The sequence below is a fragment of the Chiloscyllium plagiosum genome, unplaced genomic scaffold (assembly GCF_037043375.1).
Source record: "Chiloscyllium plagiosum isolate Xiang-an unplaced genomic scaffold, Cpla_swu_hap1 HiC_scaffold_46, whole genome shotgun sequence".
NCBI lineage: Eukaryota > Metazoa > Chordata > Chondrichthyes > Orectolobiformes > Hemiscylliidae > Chiloscyllium > Chiloscyllium plagiosum.
This window is the reverse complement of record NW_028270184.1, coordinates 11,786,853-11,811,977: the sequence shown is the minus strand read 5'-3', so window position 1 is coordinate 11,811,977 and position 25,125 is coordinate 11,786,853. Positions and strand designations below refer to the sequence as shown.

Here is a 25,125-nt window from a genome sequence, read left to right as displayed (position 1 = left end):
TGCTAATTTGCCCATAATGTTAGGTGCATTAGTCTGGGGTAAATATAGGGTGGGGGAATGGGTCTGGGTGGGTTACTGTTCGGTGTGGACTTGTTGGGCTGAAGGGCCTGTTTCCATACTATAGAGAATCTAATCTAATTCATACAAAACTATATCAAACTGAAGATTCAAAGGTAGAAGCTAAGTTTTTTTTTTAACAAAAGAATCATTCAGGTGTCAATTGTAAAAAACAAAGAACTCCATGCACTGTGGACACCCAACAACATCGAAACAGACGTGAAACTGCAACTCTTGATGGCTGAATTGTACCAGAAATCCACCATGTGCCATTTTGATGAGTCTCACGGTATGTTTCTCTTTGTGAGGCCAGCAGGTTTCTAGCGCAAATGTTTCATACCCATCTCATTGCCTTATGCACCATGCTCCCAAAGGTGACCTGCACATCCTATTCTGCCACTTGTCAGGACACGGCCGGGCCCTGATTGCTTGCACCTTGTTTGAAGCCCAGCCTTGACTTGACTTGATTCTCTGGACGTTCATTCCACACATGAACCACTCTCTGTGTAAAAATGTAGTCCTTCATGTCCTTTCTGCTCTCACTTTAAAAATATGCCACCCTAGTCTTGAAATCCCTCACCACTGGGAAAAGACACCTGCCTTATCTATACCCCTCATGATTTAAAAAATCTCTATAAAGCCACCCCTCTACGTCCTACACTCTGGTGAAAAACGTCCAAGTCTATTTAGCCTCTCCCTTCCATTCCTGGCAACATCCTGGTTAATATTTTCTGAACCCTGTCCAGTTTGATAATATCCTTCCTGTAACAGGCTGACCAGTACTCCAGAGGAGGCCTCACCAATGTCAGTCAAGCATTGGCAGTCCTGAGTTGTTATTCACCATGGATGTAATGGGAAAGCGACCACAAATCAACACTCCCCTGGACACATAACAGACTCAGCTGACATTTCATTGCACACACAAGTCCACAGTTTCACATCAATTGCTGTTGAGGATGCAAGCCACAGTTATCCATAGGTAGCCCTATCCCATCTCAACACCCTATCTAAATGGCAGCTGCTCTTTCCCCAATGCCCAATGTAACTCAAACTCTTCCCACTGCTTAATGTGGGGCCATTACATACAGGGAAGCCTTCGAACGGTTCAAAACATTCATTTTCACTCAACAACAGTAGGAGTGAAAATAAAGAAGTAGAAGCTGTGTTTGCCTCTTCAAACAGCAACAGACTAAAGTGCTACACATCCCTTAACTGTGTCCAGTCCAGCGGTAGACTGACTTTCTTCATCCCCTGGACTGAGATTAGATGACGTGCAAGATTTTCTGTGCCAGAATGTCTGAATGACAGCAGGCCTCCTTGACTTGACTTGACTTGACTTGGGTCCACTCTGCTTAAACTTTGAGACAGGGCTATGCACTATGCACGTGAATCATGTTTGCTACCTAGACTGCTGGCACATGCTGTATATCTGAGATTGGCAAAACATGGTGCCATGCAACATGTCTGATCTGACCAATGCTGAAAAACTACATCAATCTTTATGTCTGAGCTAAATAGCAAGGCAGGATCAAAGTTCTTTGAGCCTTTAATCTCTGGTGAGGGAGCTAGCACCAAAGGCAGGGACGTTGTGAGTATTCAAGTTGGCACAAAAGCAGGATGCTGTGAGTATTTAAGCAAGCACAAAGTGAGTGAGCAATAAGACAGTGAGTGAGTCAGCAGCCTCGAGATGCAGCCTGGTTCAACAGGGGCCTATCTCTGCATGCAAAATGCCCTGGCAGCAGCAGTGCAATGAAAAACATATGTGTGATCCAAAGTGGACCACTTAAAATGCATAACTGTATCATAAGTGGACTGGAAGTGTGTCACAACGATGTGGTGAGGCTGATATGTGTCTGATTCCAAGGTCCGTGGATGGGTAATGTGTGTGATAGCTGTCCGTGGAATGTACCCTGAGATGTTAATGCCTGGAATTACATTTGTAGCTTTCACTGTGACCCACTGAATCTCTGCCCTGTAGCATAGATTTACTCAATATCCTGCAGCACAGCTCCCACATTTATGCCACTGTTGTGGTGATCACTTAACCTCTGCTCCCACAATATGGCATGTCCTCCCATGTGCTACTGTTAAACCTCTTAAATATCCAATTTTCCCTCTTCATCATTCTTGTCTCCTCTGCATCCTAGGTTGCTACCTCCAATCCAAAGCACCGATTTCCCCCAACATCCCTAGTACGGCAGTATTTCCTGATAATATCGCCACCACTCCTCCCACCATTGACTTTCAAAGCCTGAGATGTTGGTGCTTGGTATTCCAGGTGGAGGCCTGGAGGAGTAAGCAGTGAGCTGTAGTAACCAGGATACCGCTCTGACCTTCATACAACAAGAACATTCCTGCACAGTACAGGCCCTCGATGTTGTGGAACCAATCTGAAGCCTACCTATCCTTTCATGCTGAGGAGTCTAGTTTCTATCTAGCGGGTTGGAGAATTGAATTAGCTTTATTGTCACATGTACTTGAATGAGTACAGCGAAAAGTTTACAGGTCGCTACTTATGACACCATCTTAGGTGCAAGATATCTAGGTACAGATACTTAAATACTTGATACAAAATAGAAAAAAATAATAAGTAAAAATTCGATCATAAGTATGAAAAGGAAAAGTAAAAAATAAAAGTATACAGTTCACAGTCCTTCCACCCCAGCCCATGCCAGCATCTAGTCTCCAGACCACATCGGGCCAAGTCTCCAGACCATGCCAGACTCTGAAATGTGAAGCTTCGCCTCCAGTCCGGGCGTTTGCCTCCAAGTTCATGCTGGTGACTCGCCGACCCGCAACAGCCTCCAATCCATGTCTTGCCTCCAGTCCAGGGACTCGCTTCTCCGTGACAGCCTCCAATCCAGGACTCAGCTCAAATGCTTATTAATGAGGCAAGCTTGGATAATAAAAAATGGCAATACATGCTAATACATATAAAGAGGCCTCTCGCCTTTCACAAGCAAGGAGTTTGTCTGTTCAAAACTTGGTTGAAAAATGGGACTTTTCACTATTGACAGCAAGAAACTTTTCACTGGTCATGTGACTTTACCTACTTTGTCATCGTGGCCCATCTCGTCAGGGCTAGAAGATTAGATTCCCTACAATGTGGAAACAGGCCTTTCAGCCCAACAAGTCCACACCGACCCGCCAAAGAGAAACGCACCCAGACCCGTTTCCCTCTGACTAAAGCACCTAACACTAGGGGCAATTTAGAATGGCAAATTCACCGAACCTGCACATCTTTGGAAACCCACGCAGACACAGGGAGATTGTGCAAACTCCACACAGACAGTCATCCAAGGCTGGAATCGAACCTGGGTCCCTGGTGTTGTGAGGCAGCAGTGCTAACCACTGAGCCACCCCTTTTTTTTGGTGTGGAAACAGGTCCTTCGGCCAACAAATCCACACTGACCCTCCGAAGGGTATCCCACCCACACCCATCCCCCTACCCTATTATTCTACATTTACCCCTGGCTACTGCACCTTACCTACACACCCCTGAACGCTATGGGCAATTTAGCATGGCCAATTCACCTAACCTGCACATTTCTGGACTGTGGGAGGAAACCCACACAGACACAGGGAGAATGTACAAACTCCACACAGACAGTCACCCAAAGCTGGAATCGAACCTGGGTCCCTGGTACTGTAAGGCTGCAGTGCTAACCACTGGGCCATGGTGCCCTCATTGAAAGATTCATTGAAACTGCCCATCTAATGCCAACAAGACATGGAAGAGAGTAGCAAAGGTGCCATATAAACCGCCTACCTTCCACTAGTGTTGCCTATGCAAAGTCCTGGGCATTACTTGAAGAGACAACATCACCAATGTTGAAGTGTTACACAAGGCACTGGCACAGAGTGACAACAGACACTAACTAGCGGGTACGCATTCCATCTCAAGGGCCATCCGCCCTATTGGAGGGGCAGTCGAATGGACACCCGACCTGGGAAAAGAAGACATGGCTGGCCAAAAAGACCTGACAAAGTGCATTGAATGGACCTTCAACAGTGGGACACCACTTTGGCTGGAGTAAAAGAGGCTATGACGAATTGAGTCTGGTGACAGGGATTTGCTGCATGTTATCCTGCATGGCACTGGAGGAACTAAACTGAAGTCAGGAAAGCAATGGCAAAATTGATGACAGCTTTTGAAACGGTAGTGCGTAAACATTAGAAAAAACACATAAGTAGGAGCTGGAACAGAGATTTAAATATAGAACTGTTTTAGTGAGTTGGCACAAGCATTTTGAGTCAATTTTTTAAAAGTCCTTACAACAATGTGGGCTTCATTGCATTCTAGCATTAATTGCCCAGGCTGTATTCCCCTTGAGAAGGTGGTGGTTAGCTGCCTTCTTGAACTGCTACAGTCCATTTGATGGAGGTAGACACAGAATGCTGTTAGGGAGGAAAGTCCAGGATTTTGACCCACCCAATGAAAGGTAATATATTTCTGCAGCGCATCTCATTGGTGGTACACACAGCTGCTTCTACGCATTGGTGGTGGAAACAGTGAATATTTGTGGATGTGGTGCCAGTCAAGTGAGCTGTATTGCTTTGAAGGCTTTCAAGGTTGTTGGATGCTCTGGAAGGTGCACTCATCCAAGCAAGTGGTGCATAGACTATCAGATCGGTGACTTGAGCCTTAAAGATGTTGATCGGGCTTTAGGCAGTTAGGAGGTGAGTTACTTGTTGCAGGATTCCAAGTCTCTGACCTGGTCTTATAGCTAAGGTATGTATATATCTGGTCAAGTTCATTTTCCGGTCAATGGTAAGCCCTAGCATGTTTATAACAGGGGAATCCAGTGATCATAATGCCATTGCAAATTAAGGGACAATGTTAGATCTTTTTCTTGTTGGAGACATGATTCGGAGATGCTGGTGTTGGACTGGGGTGTACAAAGTTAAAAATCACACAACACCAGGTTATAGTCCAACAGGTTTAATTGGAAGCATACTAGCTTTCAGAGTGACGCTCCTTCATCAGGTGATTGTGGAGGGCTCGATCGTAACACACATTTTGATGAGTCTCACAGTATATTTCTCTTTGTGAGGCCAGCAGGTTTCTAGCGCAAATGTTTCATACCCATCTCATTGCCTTATGCACCATGCTCCCAAAGGTGACCTGCACATCCTATTCTGCCACTTGTCAGGACATGGCCGGGCCCTGATTGCTTGCACCTTGTTTGCACCTATAACCTGGTGTTGTGTGATTTTTAACTTTGTTGGAGACAGTCATTCTCATGCATTTGTGTGATGCAAATGTTACTTGCCATTTGTCAGCCCAAGCCTAGATATTGTCCTGGTCCGCGATGTCAGACTCAGTCAAATGTGGCCTTGATGTCAAGGGCAGTCACTCTTAACTCACCTCTAGAGTTTAACTACTTTGTTCATGTTTGAACCAAGTTTATAATAAGGTCAAGGGCTGAGTGGCTCTGCGGAACCCAAACTGGATGCCATGGGGCAGGTTATTATTCGGCAACTGCTGCTTGATAACTCTGTTTATGACCCCTCCATCAATTTACTGATTACTATGAGTGTGCTGATGGGCAGTAACTCGCTGAGTTTGTCCTGCTTTTCATATCAGGGGAATTTCCCAAGGCTGAGATGGATCGTTTCCTCAGTTTTCCTCGCTGGAGGTGGGCTCACTTCTGCACTCTGATTCCGCAGAATCATTGAATACCCGGCATTGTAAGTGTCTCTTCTTTTAATTATTCACAGAGCATTGGCATCATTTGCAAGGACAAGTTATCATTGTCCTCAGGAAATTGCTGTTGAGCTGCCCTTTTGAAAATAACTGACTGGTTTATCAGATCATTTCAGATGGCAGCCAAGAGTTACATACAGTCTGGAATGGGTAAGGATGGCAGATTTCCCTGAAGGACATTAGTGAATTGGATGGGTTTTTTATGACAATCCAATGGTTTCAATGTCACCATTACTGAAACTAACTCTTTAATTCTAAGTATATTAATGAACTGAGTTTAAATTTTCCAGCTACAATGTGGGATTTGAACTCAAATCTGAATCATTAATTGAGGCCTCCAGATCATTAGTCCAGTAGGCTACCACACAAACACCATTTGCTCCATCAGACGCATACAGTAGTGCTAGTCCCTCACTCAATGACCAATTACAGCACACAAAGAGGCTATCTGGCCCATTGTGTCCATGCTAGCTCTCTGTAGATTAATCCAGTTAGTCACATATGTTGTATACCCTGTACACTTACTTCCTTCAAACACTCAACCAATTGAAATCACAGTTTGTTTCTGTTTGTATTATCCTTGTAGGCAGCGAGTTCCCAGTTACTGCTGCTCCAATTCTATTCCTCTGCTTTAACCATACACCTCTAACTATTTTCCTCTAGTGTTTATCTAATTCCCTCTTGAATACATGATTGGTTAAGCTTCAATAACCAGAGCACCCCTCGTTCTAATAACATTTTGATGAGAATTTCCTTTCTGACCTGCCTCTCTCTGTTTTAAGTGCTAATGCTAAATGTACATATTATTCTTGACATTCAACCAGTGAAGATAATCGGTCTCAAAACCCTTGAAAGGTTTAAATAGATCCCCTCCTCTCATTCTGTCCAAGAACATATCACTAGTTGTCTTCCTTTCATCAGAAATGTATTTTCCTGCTTCCGCCTCAGCAATGCTAGGTCCTAGGTTTCCCTTTGAATCCTCGCTGTATAAAGACATGCACCAGCAGCACTGTACGTTACAGCCCGACAATTTTACTAGTGTTTAACATAATTTACCAATGTGGTGGCCACTGGTAACCAGGTTGTGGAGAATCACTCTGTTCAAAACCTTAGTAACGTTCTTTCTATAACTCGTAAGTGGGTGGAAGCGCCCTCTTAAGTTCGATACGGCCCTTTTGATCAAGCTGCAAAGGATACATGGGAAGATGGTGAAGTGCTCTGTGGTAAATGGTTGTAACCTGTCCAGATTTCCAAGTACCGCACGGATAGCATCCTGCAACAAACCAATATCAATGTATTATAGCACGAGGTGACAGATTCACAATTCACAGCATCCACACTGATTGCATTTTAATTATCCTTACTAGTACTGTATCTTTTTCTTCATCAGGACGAGTGATTTTCTCGGGTTTTATTATTTGAGTATGATTATGAATTATATATTGTTACATGAATAACATTGGGGTTGGTGCGCTAAGTTGGCTTTTTGGCTTGGACTATGCTTCAGAATGATGCCAACATCACAGGTTCAATACCCATTCTGGCTGCGTCGACTTCTTCCCCTCCCTCGAGAATTAATGGCAATGGCAAACCACCACTGACAAGGAAATAGCGCAGGATAATGAATCAAGGGCCTGCCTTTCAGGAGAGCACACATACCATATTATTTAAAACTATTAAAAGCACAGTGTATGTTATCTTGGAGGTGGGCATAAACTAAGTCTTAAGAAACTTGTTACATCCAGGGTTGGTATCAGAGTTTATCACTAGATCGCTGAGTACAGTAACTGCTGCAGTACCTGATTTCAGCACAGACAGGAGCTATATTCTTCAAAAGGTGAGAAATGTTCGCATGCGACAGAAATATCAAATTTCAGTGTCACAGCAGATAAAGCTGTGTTGAAATAAAATTCACTTTTACAGAAAGAATTACCTTATCACAGTTCACCAAAACAACTCCCAATTAACCATAATTTGATTCATTAGCCTGGCCACTATTTCCCATTAGTCGGAAGAAACTATAAAGGTACACCGATGCAAAAGTAGGAAGGTAAGTTAGGAGTCAGGCCCAGACGTCACTGGAGTGTCCCAAAGATGCAAGCTGTGAGCCCGTCACCAAGAGATAATTTCCTACTGGAGATTCAAGTTGGCTGAGCAGGATCCCTTTCATAGTCGTGAGTCTATGCCAAGTTGCAGCAATAACGAATTTGGGCGAGAGAGATTGTCCAGTGTCTGCATACCATGGCCCAGAGAGAGGGCTCTGTGTCTGGCCCAGGGAGAGGGCTCACTGTCTATGCATCTGATCCAGAGCACAGAGAGGGAATCTGCTTCTGTGTATTTGAATTATAGAATCGCTACAGTGTGGAAACAAGCCACTAGGCCCAACAGGTCCACACCGGCCCTCCAAAACAGTAACCCACTCAGACCTATTCCCCCACATTTCCCCTGACTAATGCACCTAACCTACATATCCCTGTACACTATGGGTGATTTAGCAGGGCGGTATGGTGGCTCAGTGGTTAGCACTGCTGCCTCACAGCACCAGGGTCCCAGGTTTGATTCCAGCCTTGGGCAATTGTCTGTGTGGAGTTTGCACATTCTCCCCGTGTCTGCATGGGTTTCCTCTGGGTGCTCCGGTTTCCTCCCACAGCACGAAAGATGTGCAGGTTAGGTAAATTGGTGACCATGCTAAATTACCCGTAGTGTTAGGTGCAATAGTCAGAGGGAAATGGGTCTGGGTGGGTTACTCTTTGGAGGGTCAGTGTGGACTGGTTGGGCCAAAGGGCCTGTTTCCATACTGTAGGGAATCTAATTCACCTAACCTGTACATCTTTGGATTGTGGGATGAACCTACAGCAAACTCACACAGACACAGGGAGAATGTGCAAACTCCACACAGACAGTCGCCTGAGGCTGGAATCGAACTTGGGTCCCAGGCACCGTGAGGTAGCAGTGCTAACCACTGTGCCATCGGGCTCTGTGTGTACATATCAGACCCAGAGACAGGACACTGTGTGTCTGGCCCAATGACAGGGTTCTGTGTCTGTGTGTGTGGCACAGAGACAGGGCTCTGTGTCTGTGTGTCTGGCCCAGTGACAGGTCTCTGTATCTGTGTGTGTGGCACAGAGACAGGGCTCTGGGTCTGTGCATCTGGCCTAAAGATAGGGATCTGTGTCTGTGTGTCTGGCCCAGAGACAGGGCTCTGTATCTGTGTGTGTGGCACAGAGACAGGGCTCTGGGTCTGTGCATCTGGCCTAAAGATAGGGATCTGTGTTTTTGTGTCTGGCCCAGAGATAGGGCTCTGTGTCTGTGCGTCTGCCCTAAAGATAGGGATCTGTGTCTGTGTGTCTGGCCCAGTGACAGGGCTCTGTGTTTTGTGTGTGACCCACAGAGAAGGTTCTGTGTCTACGTCTGACCCAGAGAGAGAGAGCTCTTTGTCTGACTAAGACAGTTGGCTGTGTATCTGTATCTGGCTGTGATGAAGGGCTTTTGCCCGAAACGTCGATTTTCCTGCTGCTCGGATGCTGCCTGACCTGCTGTGCTTTTCGAGAGAAAGTGAGGGCTGCAGATGCTGGAGATCAGAGATTTGTGGCGGATATGGAAATGTCCCTTGGGGCCTTGGAGGGAAGTAAGGGGGGAGGTGTGGGCGCAAGTTTTGCATTTCTTGCGGTTGCAGGGGAAGGTGCCGGGAGTGGAGGTTGGGTTGGTGGGGGGTGTCACGGAGGGAGTGGTCTTTTCGGAATGCTGATAGGGGAGGGGAGGGAAATATATCACTGGTGGTGGGGTCCGTTTGGAGGTGGCGGAAATGGCGGCGGATGATACATTGTACATGGAGGTTGGTGGGGTGGTAGGTGAGGACCATACATGGAGGTTGGTGGGGTGGTAGGTGAGGACCATACATGGAGGTTGGTGGGGTGGTCCTCACCTACCACCCCACCAACCTCCATGTACAACGTATCATCCGCCGCCATTTCCGCCACCTCCAAACGGACCCCACCACCTCCAAATTCACCTGCACCTCCACACACATCATCTATTGCATCCGCTGCACTCAATGTGGCCTCCTCTATATTGGGGAGACAGGCTGCCTACTTGCGGAACGTTTCAGAGAACACCTCTGGGACACCCGGACCAACCAACCCAACCACCCTGTAGCCCAACACTTTAACTCCCCCTCCCACTCCACCAAGGACATGCAGGTCCTTGGACTCCTCCATCGCCAGACCATGGCAACACGACGGTTGGAGGAAGAGTGCCTCATCTTCTGCCTGGGAACCCTCCAACCACAAGGGATGAACTCTGATTTCTCCAATTTCCTCATTTCCCCTCCCCCCACCTTGTCTCAGTCAAATCCCTCGAACTCAGCACCGCCTTCCTAACCTGCAATCATCTTCCTGACCTCTCCGCCCCCACCCCACTCCGGCCTATCACCCTCACCTTGACCTTCCTCCACCTATCGCATTTCCAAAGCCCCTCCTCCAAGTCCCTCCTCCCTACCTTTTATCTTAGCCTGCTGGACACACTTTCCTCATTCCTGAAGAAGGGCTTATGCCCGAAACGTCGATTCTCCTGTTCCTTGGATGCTGCCTAACCTGCTGCGCTTTTCCAGCAACACATTTTCAGCTGCTGTGCTTTTCCAGCACCACTCTGATCTAAACTGTGTATCTGTGTTCCCTGGTCAAGAGGGCTCTGTGTCTAGTCCAGAAAGAGAGCTCTGTGTGTGTGTCAGATCCAGAGACAAAGGGCTGTGTGTCTGTGTTTCTCATCCAGAGAAAGAGGACTTTGTGTTTGTGTGTCTGGTCCAGAGTCAGAGTGCTCTGGGTCTGTGTGTGTGGCCCAGAGACAGGGCTTTGTTTTTGTCTGTCTGGCCCAGAGACAGGGCTCTGTGTCTGTGTATCCTGTCTCAGAGAGAGGGCTCTTTTTTTGTGTGTGTGGGCATTTGTCTGGTCCACAGAGAGAGGGCACTGTGTTTGTATGTCTGAAACAATGGAGACGTTTTGTGGAGGTAGAGTCCAGAGTGTGTTGCTGGAAAAGCACAGCAGGTCAGGCAGCATCCGAGGAGCAGGAAAATCGACGTTTCAGGCATAAGCCCTTCTTCAGGAATGAGCCGAGAGACAGGGCTCAGTGTCTGTGTGTCTGGCCCAGAGACAGGGCTCAGTGTCTGGCCCAAAGATAGGCATAAAGATAGAGACACTGCCCTGACCCACAAGTTTAATTTCTGATGAAGGGCTTATGGCCAAAATGTCGATTCTCCTGCTCCTCGGTTACTGTCTGACCTGCTGTGCTTTTCCAGCACCACACTCTCGACTCTGATCTCCAGCACCTGTAGGCCTCACTTTCTCCTTCCTGTGGAGATATGCATGTTGTGCTGATAAGGGGGCTAAAGACTTATGAAGAGATGTCAAATCATGGCGTCAGCAATAATATTATGTGCAATGATCTTGATGGCAGAATGATGATGCCCATCTCAAATGCTTTTCTGGAGAGAACTATTATGAAGCAGTAACTCCACCAGGGTCCTAAGAAAACTATTTGCCTTTAAAATGTGTTGCTGAGGTTTCATTCTGTCCGGTACTCTATGACATAGGGCAAATTTCCTCAGGCAAGCTTCCACGCTTTCTCTCTTTAATTACGTAACTGAGCTGTGGGGCTCTTTTTTCTCAGGGAATAGCCTTGGCAGACAGGGGGAAGTGCTTGTCACTGGCAAGACCTTTTGGTTCCTCTGGCTGCATTTTTAAAATCCAGCAGCACAGCAGTCCAGATGCTGTCATGACGACACTGTCACTTTAACAAGGTCACTTTATGGTTGGGCTTTTTATCAAGAGAGGTCGTAAAGGCAGAGGTGCCGAAATGTCTCGGAAGCAAGCCTACTTTAACAATGGCAGGGGAGTGAACAGTTCCCCTGGTTCAGGGTTTTTCCTAGTTTGGTTTAGTTGTACCGCAGAAGCTGCTGCCGAGAAAAAGCTCCATGCTTCAGCAGATGATCCCTGGCTGACTTTTCTCTCTGAAATCTCTCTGGCCTGTAAGAACCTGTGTCTGAATTTATCTTCTGCCAAGGGGTGCATTTATGGGATGTTACGGGAGTTGGAACAGCTGCTTAGTTAAGTTGCGATATCGTGTCGGTTGAGTTTTCAAATAGTTAAGTTATTCTAAATTCCGTTTTCTTTTGTTCACGTTTCAACTGCAGTCTTTAAAGAAAGTCTGTTTTGCTTAAAGCAGAGTGGTTTGGCCAGCTGCGTCAAACCTAGAATATTCCCTTCACATCAGCCTTTATAATAAGAAACAGTTAGGGTCGAGGCTACCTTCTCGAAATATTTTGAGAGGGTCTGACCTGGTCCATAACACTGTAAGCCAGGAACCACTTCCCAAACTATAGTTCTTGACCATGTTGATCTTTCAAAGGAAAGGCAAGCTAACTCTCCATTGCCAGAAGGGATGCCCAGTAATGTCACAAGTAGGTCCATAATCTTCTGCACTCTCTATGGGTGAGTACCACCATCTTCTCTCTGCTACATATGCTTACAAACAGAGCATTCCCTCTAACTCTACCCCCAAGGCGTATGGACTACAACTCTCAGTAGGTCCGCACAAGATCTCCCCACCACCACAAGCTGTCCCCTGACACTCAGAAGCAAGCAGAGGCTGACAGCCTGTAAGGTCAGTGAGTTCTAAGAAATTAGTGACAAGCAAACAGAGGCCAGCAGCCTCTAAATAAACACTAAAGGGAGTCAGTGCCTAGAGGTCTGCGACGGAGGTGCCCCTGAGCACAAATCAACCTAGCAGAAGCAAGTCCATTAGCTCCAGAGTAAAGTGTTGAAGGCCTGAAGTGGTGTCTGAATTGATCTGAGAGGAAGCTCGATGATTTTTGTGAGGCTGACAGTTTGCCGATGTGGATGGAAGGCGATGGACGACATTGGCCATGGAACGATGTTGGGATAGGGAGTGGCAATACAATGGCCGGGACAGACACTTGGCAAACTTCAGCTTCCGGGTACCTGTCTGATTTACATGTTGGGAATTTGCATTGTATAGTTTCTCGATTAAGGAGAGGGGAACTGCAGGTGGAACGTAAATAGGGCAAGTTGAAACTTCAATGAGTTGCAAATAACTTGGAAATAAGTTGGTCATTGCTAAGGGCAAAGAGGGGAAAATTGGGAAAACGTTTCTCGATGTTGAGAACCTAACTTATGAAAAACATTTTCACCCTATCTTGTCACCTTAGCAGGGAGGGGAAATTTTCAGCCAATGCACAGGGATTACGCTGTGAGTAAAGAGTTCTTTCAGAAGATTCCTTGGTCTTAAGCAGTACTTTGGGAAACCAAATGGAATCAAATCCCATAGACACGGCAAAACAAGTGGGTTCAATATCAGAGGAGAAAGGATACTCACAAAAAACATTAAAATCAGATGCTGAACACCCAGACGAAAGATGGTTCTAATGTGTGGGAGGAACAATACTTGCACAGAACATTGAAATCAGATGCAGAAACTGATGAAGTCAAGCATGCATTGAGTGGATGTTTCATCAGAGCTCAATAAATACAGTGCAGAGCCAGCAGTGTAAGCTGAGTTTACCAGCTGTGAACTTAATGGCACAGACACTGGAGAACAAATCCATTCAGTGCTTGGCAGTGTTCATTTTTTAATGGAAAAGGCTGAAACACTTCCCTATTTCTTTGTGAATGATATTCATGGAACATTGTAGCATATTCCAGTTTTAAGAATAAGAGGGCACTTTGGTTCAGGGTGTCTTTTAACTGGGAGGAACAGTAAGGAATGTAGTGGTAGTAGGAGATCGCATAGTGAGTGGGACAATCACTGATCTAGTGCATTCAATTGAGTGAGTCCAGAAGGCTACATAGTGCTAGGGGTTTAGGACATCTGCTCAGGGCTGGATGGGAACTTGGAGTGAGAGGGAGAGGATCCAGTTGCCATATTCATGTAAGTACCATCAACATAGGCTGGACTTTAAAAGAGATCCAGCTTAAATACAGGAGCTAGGCACTAAACTAAGTCACAAAAACACCTGAGCAATAATCTTTGTACTATTATTACTTGAAGAATGTACTAATTACAGGGGGAGCATAAGGTATTGCAATAAATACATCAAAGACTGCTGTGGAAGAAGTGGGTTCTGGTTTATGGAAAACTGGCATCTATAGTGGGGAGAGTTGGCGCTATACTATTGGGATGGTCTGTGCCTGAATTGTGCTGGAACCAATGATCCAGCAAGCAATATATTAGGGAAGTAGAGAGGGCTTTAGATTAAACAATAGGAGTGAAGGATCAGGTTTGGATTGATGTGGGAAATCAAAGGTCCAAGCAGTCCCCCTGGAATGGTTGCAAACGGGTTCCAGTCTTGAGTCCATTTGTACAGAAGTCTGAACACAAGGCAGGACAATATAAAGCAGCTGTTCATAGTGAAGTGGGAGATGGCATGGGGCAGGGTGACACTATGCACATGGACACACAAGATGGCCGCTGAGACATAAGTTGGCCACTTGACACACAAGATGGCCACCGGACCACAATATGGAGAGAGACAGCAGAACAAACACACACACTGTCTGGGGCTACCAGAATGCGAGCACAATCACTCACAACCTAGTTGATTAGTTTAAGGCAGGTAGGGGAGAGATTACACATGAGTAGCGTATACTGCCCGCCGAAGTGTCTGGGTCCAGCCAACACCTTTGATAGAAATGCTAACAGTCTGATACGGACTCAATACAAAGTGCTAATAGCCCCCAGGGCTGCAGTACTCGTCCATCTCAGGAAGTGTGATTGGCATGCATTACTAGAGCAACGGACGTCCGCACTTACATTGAAACTTACAATGTCTGCACTGAAACTGACAACAACCGTGCTGAAATTAACAAAGGCTGTGCTGGAACTAACATGAAACTATCGACACTTCTGCATTGTTTACAACAAACAAACTATGTTACAGAGGCAATAACCTCATCACTGACCTATTATATCATAAAATGTATAGAAGTATCTTGACATGTGCTCCGGGTTGAGAGAAGTCTCGCAGCTGACCACTGTGCTGTTGGTGTCTTTCTCTCCCCGGAGCTCCGGTAGTCTCCTGTACAATAAACTCTGACGTTGAACCCAGACTCTGACTGCAAGGCTGGTGATTTTCCCCACAACATTAGGTACAGGAAATGTTGGGCCTTTAAAATTACACCCTTGTATGGGATCACATTTGGAAGTACAAGCATTCGTATGTTGGACGTTTGTAAATCAGGGACCCCCTGTATCATAAAAGCAGGAATGCAAAATAATAATCTAGCAAATGAAGGTTAGGAAGAGATAGACAGAACCAACCTGAGAATATACAAGACTAGATATTACAAAAACAACAAAGATAAAACTAAAGACTCTGTATCTGAATGCACGTAGCATTCATAGCAAATTAAACAAAATGATAGTATGATGTAGTTTTTTTTAGAATTCCTACAATGTAGAAACAGGCCATTTGGCCCAACAGATCCATACCAACCCTCTGAAGAGTAACCCACCCAGACCCATCCCCCTACTACTCTGCATTTAATCCTGAGACATGCACCTCACCTATACGCCCCTGAACACTATGGGCAATATTTTAGCACAGCTATTCAACTAACCTGCACGTCTTTGTACTGTGGGAGGAACCCGGAGGAGCAGACACAGGGAGAATGTACAAATTCCAAACATACAGTCGCCCGAGGCTGGAATCAAAACTGGGTCCCTGGTGCTATGAGGCAACAGTGCTAACCTCTGAGCCACTATTTGCAGGATGTTGTTATGATTTGGAAACTTGGATTTGAAAGAGGGGGGAAAATGCATTTTAGCTTTCAGTTCTGTAAAAGTGACTTGACGTAGGTTAGAAAGTCATCTTTTAACATTGCATTTCGACAGCTTCTTCAAAGAAAATTTGTGACTTATGTTAAATGACTATATCAACTACTTGGGAGTTAATTGATGAATTTTGTAGTTAAGTTTGATATCAGGGGCTACTAGTAGACTGAGCTCAGAAGAGCAGTTTCACACTAGCAGAAAGGCAGTTTAGTTTGGGGCAACCAATGCTTTCATAGCTAGAAAGAAATCTTAAAATAATTTTTGCAGTTTAAGTAATCAATGTTTTCCTTCCAGTTTAGCTAGTAAATGTCAGTGAAAAAGGTGGAAATGCCAGAATCATAACTGGTGAATATTTAGAAGGTAATTGAAAGGAAATGCTTATAACCTCATCAATTAAATAAGAAATGAAAGAGATTCAATAGGAATGAGACTTCACTGGATTGATGTACTGTAAAGAATACTACTGGGAAAAGGGTTGAATTTTCCTTTGTTTATGCCAAGATCTTTCTAAATTATCTTATACAGTGCTTTGCTTTTTATTTTGTGCACTTTTGTTAAAAGGACACTGACAGACTCACTTGTCTATGTTTAGTGACTGTTTAGTGACTGACCACCATGGTAACCATTATTTAAAACGTGCGGTCTGATATGTCCAGAATTAACTTCAGCTGGGATCATATCAATAATGCACACTGAAGAAAATAAATATGATCTAATTTCTGTGACAGAGTTGGCTGAATGGTGACAGGGATTGGGTCCTGAATATTGTGGGGTATATGACATTCAAGAAGAATAGGAAGCTGGGTAAAGGTGGAAGGAAAGCATGGAATTAATGCATTAATTAGACATGATCTTGGTTCAGGAGATTGGGATATGGAATTGGTTTGGGTTGACATTAGGAATAGTCAGAATGTTCTGGAACCAGCTAGACAGCAAACTATACTAGACTTGGTGGACTGTGTAATATGACAGGATTATTTCAAGACCTCAGAGTAAAGTAACCCCTCTGACTGAATTCACACTCAGTTTGAAAGGGAGACAGTGTTTGAGTTTGATTTATTGTTGTCACATGTGCCGAAATACAGTGAAAAGTGTCCTATATCAAGAGATTGAAGCAGACGAAGTGCATTAAGGTGGCAGAACAGAATGCAGAATACAATGTTACAGGGAAGGTGCAGAAGACTGTTCTTTTAGATTTAAATAAAGGCATGCCTTCTGCATGAAAGCTGAGTTAACTAAAGTGAACTGGCATCCTGGCTACGGAATTGATCAACTGAGGGCATTTAATGGGACATTTCAAAATAGTCAGAACAATTATATTTATAAGGGGAAAAGCCACCATCTAGGTTTACGGAAAGCAGCTAAGAAAAGCATTAAACTTAAGAAAAAAAGTGTATAATTGCACAAAGTTGAGTGGCCATCAGATAACTGTACAGAATATACATTACAGCAGAGAATGTCTAATTATTAATAAGGATAAACAAATTAGAGTCTGAGAGGTAGCTAGCTAGAAAAACAGATAGCAAGATGTTTTATCTACATGTAAAAATAAAAATGTCAATTGAGTGTTGCTTCTCCAGAGAATGAGAATGAGATGAAGAGGTCATTGTAGATAATAAGGAAACAGCAGACAAATTTAACAAATATTTTGCATTTGTCTTCATTGAGGATACAGAGACATTCTAATTATATTTGCAAATCAAGAGGTGAAAGGCAGTGTCAAACCTAATGAAATTACAATCTCTAGGCAAGCTGGTGGTGCTGTAGCTGACAAGTCCCCACGTCCTAATGGACTTTATTCCAGGGTCTTAAAAGTGATGTTTAATGAGGTACTGGTGGGTTAGTATTGATTTTCCTATTTGCTAGATTCAGGAAAGTTTCCATCTGATTTGAAAGCAGCAAACATAACTCATCTGTTCGAGGAGGGTATGGAAGGCAGGAAACACGGAAACTATATGCCAGTTACTTGATATCCATCTTGGGGATGTTGTCAGAATTGATCAATAGGAGTTTGTAACTGGGCACTTAGAATAACCCAAGGTTTTTGGGAACAGCCACCATGATTTTGAGAAGGGAAAACGTGTTTAACTAATTTATTGAAGTTTTATCAAGGAGTAACATACAGGACTGCTGTAGACATAATGTTCTTGGATTTCCAGAAGGCATTTGAGAAGGCATTGCATAAAATGTTACTGAACAAAGTAGCAGCTCATGGTGTAGGGGACAGCATATTAGCATGGACAGAAGTGGGGTGGCACAGTGGCTCAGTGGTTAACACTGCAGCCTCACAGCACCAGAGACCTGGGTCTGAATCCAGCCTCGGGCAACTGTGTGGAGTTTGCATGTCATCCCCGTGTCTGTGTGGGTTTCCTCCGGGTGCTCCAGTTTCTTCCCACAATCCAAAGATGTGCAAGTTAGGTGAATTGGCCGTGCTAAATTGCCTGTAGTGTTAGGTGCATTAGTCAGGGGAAATGCAGAGGAAATAAGGGAATGGGTCTGGGTGGGTTACTCTTCGGAGGCTCGGTGTGGACTTGTTGGGCCGAAGAGCCTGTTTCCACACTGTAGGGATTCTAAGTAAGATTGGTTGGCTGGCAGAAAAGAAACAGTATCCTTACATTTGTCTATTTCAGATTGGCAGGATGTGACAATGTGAAGTTTGTGCTGCAACCCCAGCTTCTTACAATATATATACTTAGATGGGAGAACAAAGGGATAGTAACTAAATTTGAAAGTGTGATGAGCCTGATCTTAACGAGTGGTTCTGTGCTGTTTCTCTTGCAGATGTGGTGGCGCCGAAATATCTCCTTCAGACAGGGAGTTGGTAAAGAGCTTTTTGTGTTTTTTGTATTTAAAAAATGATACAAAGGATTCATGAGTGGGCAGGATGAGGACTCACATAGACCCAGGAAGGCTTTTAGTTTTGCTTTCAGTTAGAAGAGTCATCCAACAGGTCAGCCAGATCAAAGAGTGTGCTTCATTGTTTCTTGTCTTTGTTCTCTTATCCATACAGCCCACCCTTCTCCCTGTCTGGCCAGGGATCGTTGATTTGACCTGGTTAGTCAGTGTGACCAGAAAACACAACTTCTACTGTGAATTCCACTCAAATTCAGGGGAAATCATCACCAGGTCAAGATCTGTGAAATCCACATTTTCAAATAGACCACCTTTCCCATTTCATTCTGGTAGTCTGTACATTTGAAATGAGTCTAACATCCTTCCCTTCTAATTTCCTGTACCTGTGTTCTGAAGTAGTGGAACATGGATTCCCTACCTCCAATTCTTGCCTGACTTGCTCTCTGTCGATCCCCATGTCCTCCCTGGAAAAACCAATGGAAAGAGAAATGATACACGGTAACAGTCAGGATTAACAGCAATGGTTTTGCACATCTGTTTGAACAACTAGGTGCAGAATTACTGAGCCCAGGGGATAAAGAAAGCAATTTATCAGATTGAACTGTGGGTTTCCAAATTTTTCTGTGTCTCACCACACGCAAGGGCAGCAGTACTAGTTTGTGTGACAGAATAAAAAACGCATTGTTAAAAAGAATTTAAATAATGAAGTGCTTCATAATGCAAGAGTGACTAGGTTCGCCCACTCACCCAAAACTCACCAGCTTGGATTTGCATTTTGTGCAAATGTCTTTCAAGTTGAAGAGAGACTGCTGCAGATAGTTCCAGTCAAGTAATTTGCATTCGGAGGAGGAAAGAGTCAAACAGTTGTGGGACTTGGGAGTTTTTTTTATTCGTTTGTGGGATGTAGACTTTTCTGACTGGGCTGACACTCATTGCCCATCTTTAATTGTCCCCAGTGGTGGTGAACTGCCTTCTGCAACCCCTCACTCTAGTCCTGTTGGGCTGTCATGTTGAGGTTGTACAGGACATTGGTGAGGCCTCTTCTGGAGCACTGTGTCCAGTTCTGGTCGCCCTGTTATAGGAAAGGTATTATCAAGCTGGAGAGAGTTCAGGAAAGATTTACCAGGATGTTGCTGGGAATGGAGGGTTTGAGTTATAAGAAGAGACTGAATAGGTTGAGATTTTTTTCACTGGAGTATAGGAGGTTGAGAGGTGACCTTATTGAGATTTATAATCATGAGGGGTATAGATAAGGCGAATGGCCGGTGCCCTTTCCCCAGGGGATTTCAAGACCACGGGATCTATTTTTAAAGTGAGAGGAGAGAGATTCAAAAAAATCATGAGGGGCATTTTTTTTGTTTTTACACAGAGTGGTTCGTGTGTGGAATGAACTTCCTGAGGAAGTGGTGGATGCAGGTACAGTTACAATGTTTAAACGACATTTAGGTAAGTAAATTAATATGAAATATTTGGAGGGATATGGGCCAAGCGTTGGCTGATGGGAATAGTTTAGTTTGGGATTATGGTCGCCATGGACTGACTGGACCGGAGGGTCTTTTCCATGCTGTATGACTCTACGTGTTGTGGATACACCACTGTTAGGGAGTTGGAGGTGGGTGAGGTTTGTTCCAGGATTTATAGAAATGCTATGCAAATGAAGTCACAAGGCAGCAAAAAAGCACAATCTGACTACATAACATGACAGAATAAAGGCTCCAGAAATGATCGTTTTTTTTCTCACACTTCTTGAGTTCTCTCCCCGATTGCTGGTCCAAATCATGGTGCTGTTATTGCCATCATGGGTAGGCGAGAAGGTAGGTCCTGAATTCACCACAGCTGGATCAGAGATCGAATCCGGAGCTGGTGACACCAAACCGATCTACACCAGCCATCCAGGCCAACCGAACCATCACCCTGCTGCATTGCTGTAGCAGTGCACACCATTACATGCATGCTGTATCCCACAGCTATGGACACTGATAGTAGAAGCTCTGATTTCTTTCCATCAAATGGCTGACCAGCAATATCTGGATTTACAACCTGCCAATGGCCTCTGTTGTTAGGACTTAAAGGTGGATTCTCCAGCTCTCTGGCTGCATTATGTATGCAAGCTCCTTGGCCATCAACTCTTGAGATTGGGACTCGAATCCCTGTCTCAGTGGAGACAAGGTCAGAAGTCACACAACATCAGGTTATAGTCCGACAGGTTTATTTGAGATCACAAGTGTTCAGAGCGCTGCCCCTTTGTCAGGTGAAGTGAGGAGAAGCACACAGGCACAGAATTTATAATCAGAGACCTCAAACAAATGGTGTGAATGCAGTATCGACAGGCTGAATAATAGATCTCTGCAGGTAATCAAGAGTATCAGACAATCTGAGTAAAGTGTCAACAGCTGAACAGTATGCAAAGGGATGACCTATAGTCCGATTAATTCAGGCAGACAGATAATTATAGAAAATTAGAAATAAGATGATGCTGGAGACAAACCGAGTGACTGGAATAATATGATACGTGTAAGAGTCACATTGCATGCCAAAGTAACAACTAATCCAAAAGTGACAAATCACACAACACCAAGCTATAGTCCAACAGGTTTAACTGGAAGCACTAGGAGCGGTGCTCCGAAAGCTAGTGTGCTTCTAGTTAAACCTGTTGGACTATGATTCGGAGATGCCGGTGTTGGACTGGGGTGTACAAAGTTAAAAATCACACAACACCAGGTTATAGTCCAACAGGTTTAATTGGAAGCACACTAGCTTTCGGAGTGACGTTCCTTCATCAGGTGAAAGCTAGTGTGCTTCCAATTAAACCTGTTGGACTATAACCTGGTGTTGTGTGATTTTTAACTCTGTTGGACTATAATGGCGTTGTGTGATTTGTCACTGTACATCCCAGTCCATCACTGGCATCCCCAAATCAATCCAAAAGTGTGTAAACTAATTAAGATAGGTACTTGTTACTTTGGTTAGAACCTTGGCATACAATTCTTATACCTATCAGGTTATTCTAGTCACTCGATCTGTCTCCAGCATCACTTTATTTTTAATTTTTTGTAATTATCTCTCTGCCTCAATTCATCAGATTATACTGTAGATTATGCCTTCATATGCTATTCGGCTGTTGACATTTTAATCAGACTGTCTGACACTCTAGATTACCTGCAGAGATCTATTATTCAGCCTGGACACTCCACTCACACCATTTGTTTGAGGTCTCTGATTATAAGTTTTGTGCCTGTATGCTTCTGCTCGTTTCACCTAACAAAGGGCAGCATTCCGAAAGCTTGTGACTCCAAATAAACCAGGTGGACTATTGTTGTGGAATAGAGGGATTTAGGAGTACAAGTACATAGTTCTTTGAAAGCAGTGTCACAGGGAGACAGGGTGGTGAAGAAGGCATTTAGCTTGCTGGCCTTCATCGGTCTAGGCACTGAGTATAGGAGTTGGGATGCTATGTTATAGCTGTATAAGTCGTTGGTGAGGCCACACTTGGAGTGCTGCATACAGTTTTGGTCACAGTGTTATAGGAAGGACATAGTTAAACTGGAAAGAGCGCAAAGAAGATTTACGAGGATGTTGCCAGGACTAGTAGGCCTGAGTTATAGGGAGAGGTTGGACTTCATTCCTTGGAATGAGGAGTGACCTTACTGATGTGTATAAAATCATGAGGGGTATAGATAGGATGAATGTATATAGTCTTTTTCCCAGGGATGGGGAATTGAAAACTAGAGGGCGTAGGTTTAAGGTGAGAGGGGAAATGTTTAAGAAGACCTGAGGGGCAACTTATTCACACAGTGAGTGTATATGGAATGAGCTGCCAGAGAGAGTGATTGAGGCAGGTACAATAGCATCATTTAAAAAACATTTGGATAGGTACATGAATGGGAAGGGTTTAGAGGGGTATGGACCAAATGCAGGCGATTGGAACTAGCTGAGTGGGTACCAGGGACCAGTTTTGGCCAAAGGGCCTGTTTCCATGCTATGACTATAACCTGCTGTCATGTGACCTCTGACCTTGTCCACCCTAGTCCAACACTGGCACCTCCACATCAGTGGGGAGAGAGAGAGTGATGCTAACCAGACCAAGCCATGAATTCTTTGAGGTGGTAACGAGCAGGTTAGACCAAGGCGAGCCAATGGATATTATCTGTCTAGATTTCCAGTAGGCCTTTGATATGGTGCCGCACAGGAGGCTGCTGAGTAAGATAGCATGGATAGAAGATTAGCTGTCTGGAAGAAGGCAGGTCGAGTTAGTCGTTAGGAAAGCTAACACAATGTTGTCATTCATCTCGAGAAGTCCAAAACATAAAAGCAGGGATGTACTTCTGAGGCTTTATAAGAATCTGGTCAAACCACATTTAGAGTATTGTGAGCAATTTTGGACCCCATACACTGGTCCTGGAGAGGGCCCAGAGGATGTCCACAAGAACGGTCCCAGGAATGAAAGGCTTAACATAGGAGGAATGTTTGAGGACTCTGGGACTATACTCGATGGAGTTTAGAAGGATGAGGGGGGGGGGGGGGGGGACAGAAAACTGAGTGGCCTAGACAGAGTGGACGTTGGGAAGATGCTTCCATTGGTAGGAGAGATGAGGACCTCAGGGCACAGCCTAAGAATAAAGGGAAGAATTTAGAACAAAGATATGGAGAAACTTCTTCAGCCAGAGAGCGGGGAATCTATGGAATTCATTGCCACAGAAAGCTGCAGAGGCCAGGTCATTGAGTAAGTTTAAAACTGAGATAGATAAGGTCTTGACTGCCAAGGGGATCAAAGGTTACTGACAGAAAATGGGGTTGAAAAACTTATCAGCCATGACTGAACGGTGGAGCAGACTTGATGGGCTGAATGGCCTAATCTCTGCTCCTTGTCTTAAGGTCTTACGGATGGGTGGGTTGGTAATTTTGCAGATGACACAAAAATCATGGAGTCATGGATAATGTAGAAGATTGTCAAGGGATACAGCAGGATATAGATCAGTTGCAAATATGGGCAGAGAAATGGCAGATGGAGTTTAATCCGAGCAAGTGTGAGGTGATAATGTTGAGGAAAAGTATACAGTTAATGGCAGGACACTTAACAGCATTGATAGGTGATGGTGAAGGGTTGCTTTTCAGACGGGAGGCCTGCGACCAACGGTGTTCCACAAGGATCATAAGACCATAAGGGATAGGAGCAGAAATTAGGCCATTCGGCCTATCGAGTCTGCTCAGCCATTTAATCATGGTTGATAAGGTTTTCAAAGTCGAGAGGGTGATGCTGGAAAAGCACAGCAGGGTCAGGCAGCACCCGAGGAGCAGAATGATCGACATTTTGGACAAAAGCCCTTCATCAAGAATGGATTCCTGATGAAGGGCTTATGCCCGAAACGTCGATTCTCCTGCTCCTCGGGTGCTGCCTGACCCTGCTGTGCTTTTCCAGCGCCACCCTCTCGACTCTGATCTCCAGCATCTGCAGTCCTCACTTTCTCCTGATAAGGTTTTCAACCCGATTTTCCTGCTTTCTCCCTGTAACCCTCTAACCTCTTGGCAATCAAGAACTTACCTATCTCTGTTTTAAATATACTCAGTGACCTGGCCCCCACAGCCTTCTGTGGCAGTGAATTCCATAGATTCCCCACTCTCTGGCTGAAGAAGTTTCTCCTTATCTCCGTTCTAAAGGGTCTTCCCTTTATTCTTAACCTGTGCCCTTGTGTCTTCAGCTCTCCAGTCAATGCAAACATCTTCCCAACGTCCACTCTGTCCAGACCTTTCTGAGCAAGGGTCATTGGACCTGAAACGTTAACTCTTTAACTATTTCTCTTCACAGATGCTGAGCTTTTCCAGCAATTCTTGTTTTTTTTTGTTTCTGATTTACAGCATCTGCGATTCTTTTGGTTTTCATTCAGCAGATTAGCTGAGCCAGAGGTGAAGTCCATTAAGAAGCTCACAAGTGGCCCAGCATTTTGAATATCCTCACCATTGTCTGAGCCGCGGTCTGCGATGTGAGAATCTTCTGGCTGAATCACTGAGGCAGCCAGACCATGAGAAAGTTGGTACAAAGTCCTTAACTTACTTGATGTGGTAGCTGTAACGCATCTTCAGTTTGTAGACGGTCCTTCCTGCGTGGACAAACCTGGTCGCGGGTAGCGGATAGGTGAACGCTTTCAGAGGCATTGGGAACACTGCAGGAATTCTACAAGAATAAAGCAAGAGTCAACCTTCAGGAAGAACACCAAGAGCTTTGCTGGAATGACGGACCAGAGATAAGTGGGGAGAAGGGAGAAGGGGGGGGGGGGGCGATTAAGGGGAGAAAAGACGAAGAGAAAATTTAATAAAATTTTTGAAACTTAATACTGCAACAGAGTAGCAGTAGAAGGGTGATAAACAGAAGATGCAGATTTAAGGCAATGACAAATGAAGCAGAGGGGAATTGAGAAAGATTTATATAGCCATTTTCATGACTTCTGGGCATTTCAAAGTGCTTCACAGTAAATTAAGTACTCTTTGAAGTACATAAACGCCACCTTTGCCCTAGAGGATCATCGGGCTGCTCTCTCATTCGAGCGGGGGGATAGAGAGAGGGGAGGAGGGGTGTGGGGTGGGGTGGTGGGGGGGAGAGGAGGTGAGAGAGAGAGAGAGGGGAGGGGGAGGCGAGAGGGGGGGAGAGAGAGGGGGCGAGGGGGGAC

At 44.8% G+C, this 25,125-nt stretch overlaps 1 protein-coding gene across 1 annotated transcript in view; it reads right to left on the bottom strand.

Annotated features, from left to right (window-relative positions):
- majin (membrane anchored junction protein) overlaps positions 1 to 25,125 on the bottom strand; it is a 31,010-nt gene that overhangs the window by 4,803 nt on the left and 1,082 nt on the right. Inside the window, exons 2-4 of the mRNA XM_087983602.1 lie at positions 24,513 to 24,632; positions 18,879 to 18,924; positions 6,962 to 7,037 (exon numbers count right to left, since the gene is read on the bottom strand). Of these exons, the coding sequence (XP_087839728.1) occupies positions 6,962 to 7,037; positions 18,879 to 18,924; positions 24,513 to 24,613 (223 nt within the window). The 5' untranslated portion in view covers positions 24,614 to 24,632. The remainder of the gene's footprint in view (positions 1 to 6,961; positions 7,038 to 18,878; positions 18,925 to 24,512; positions 24,633 to 25,125) is intronic.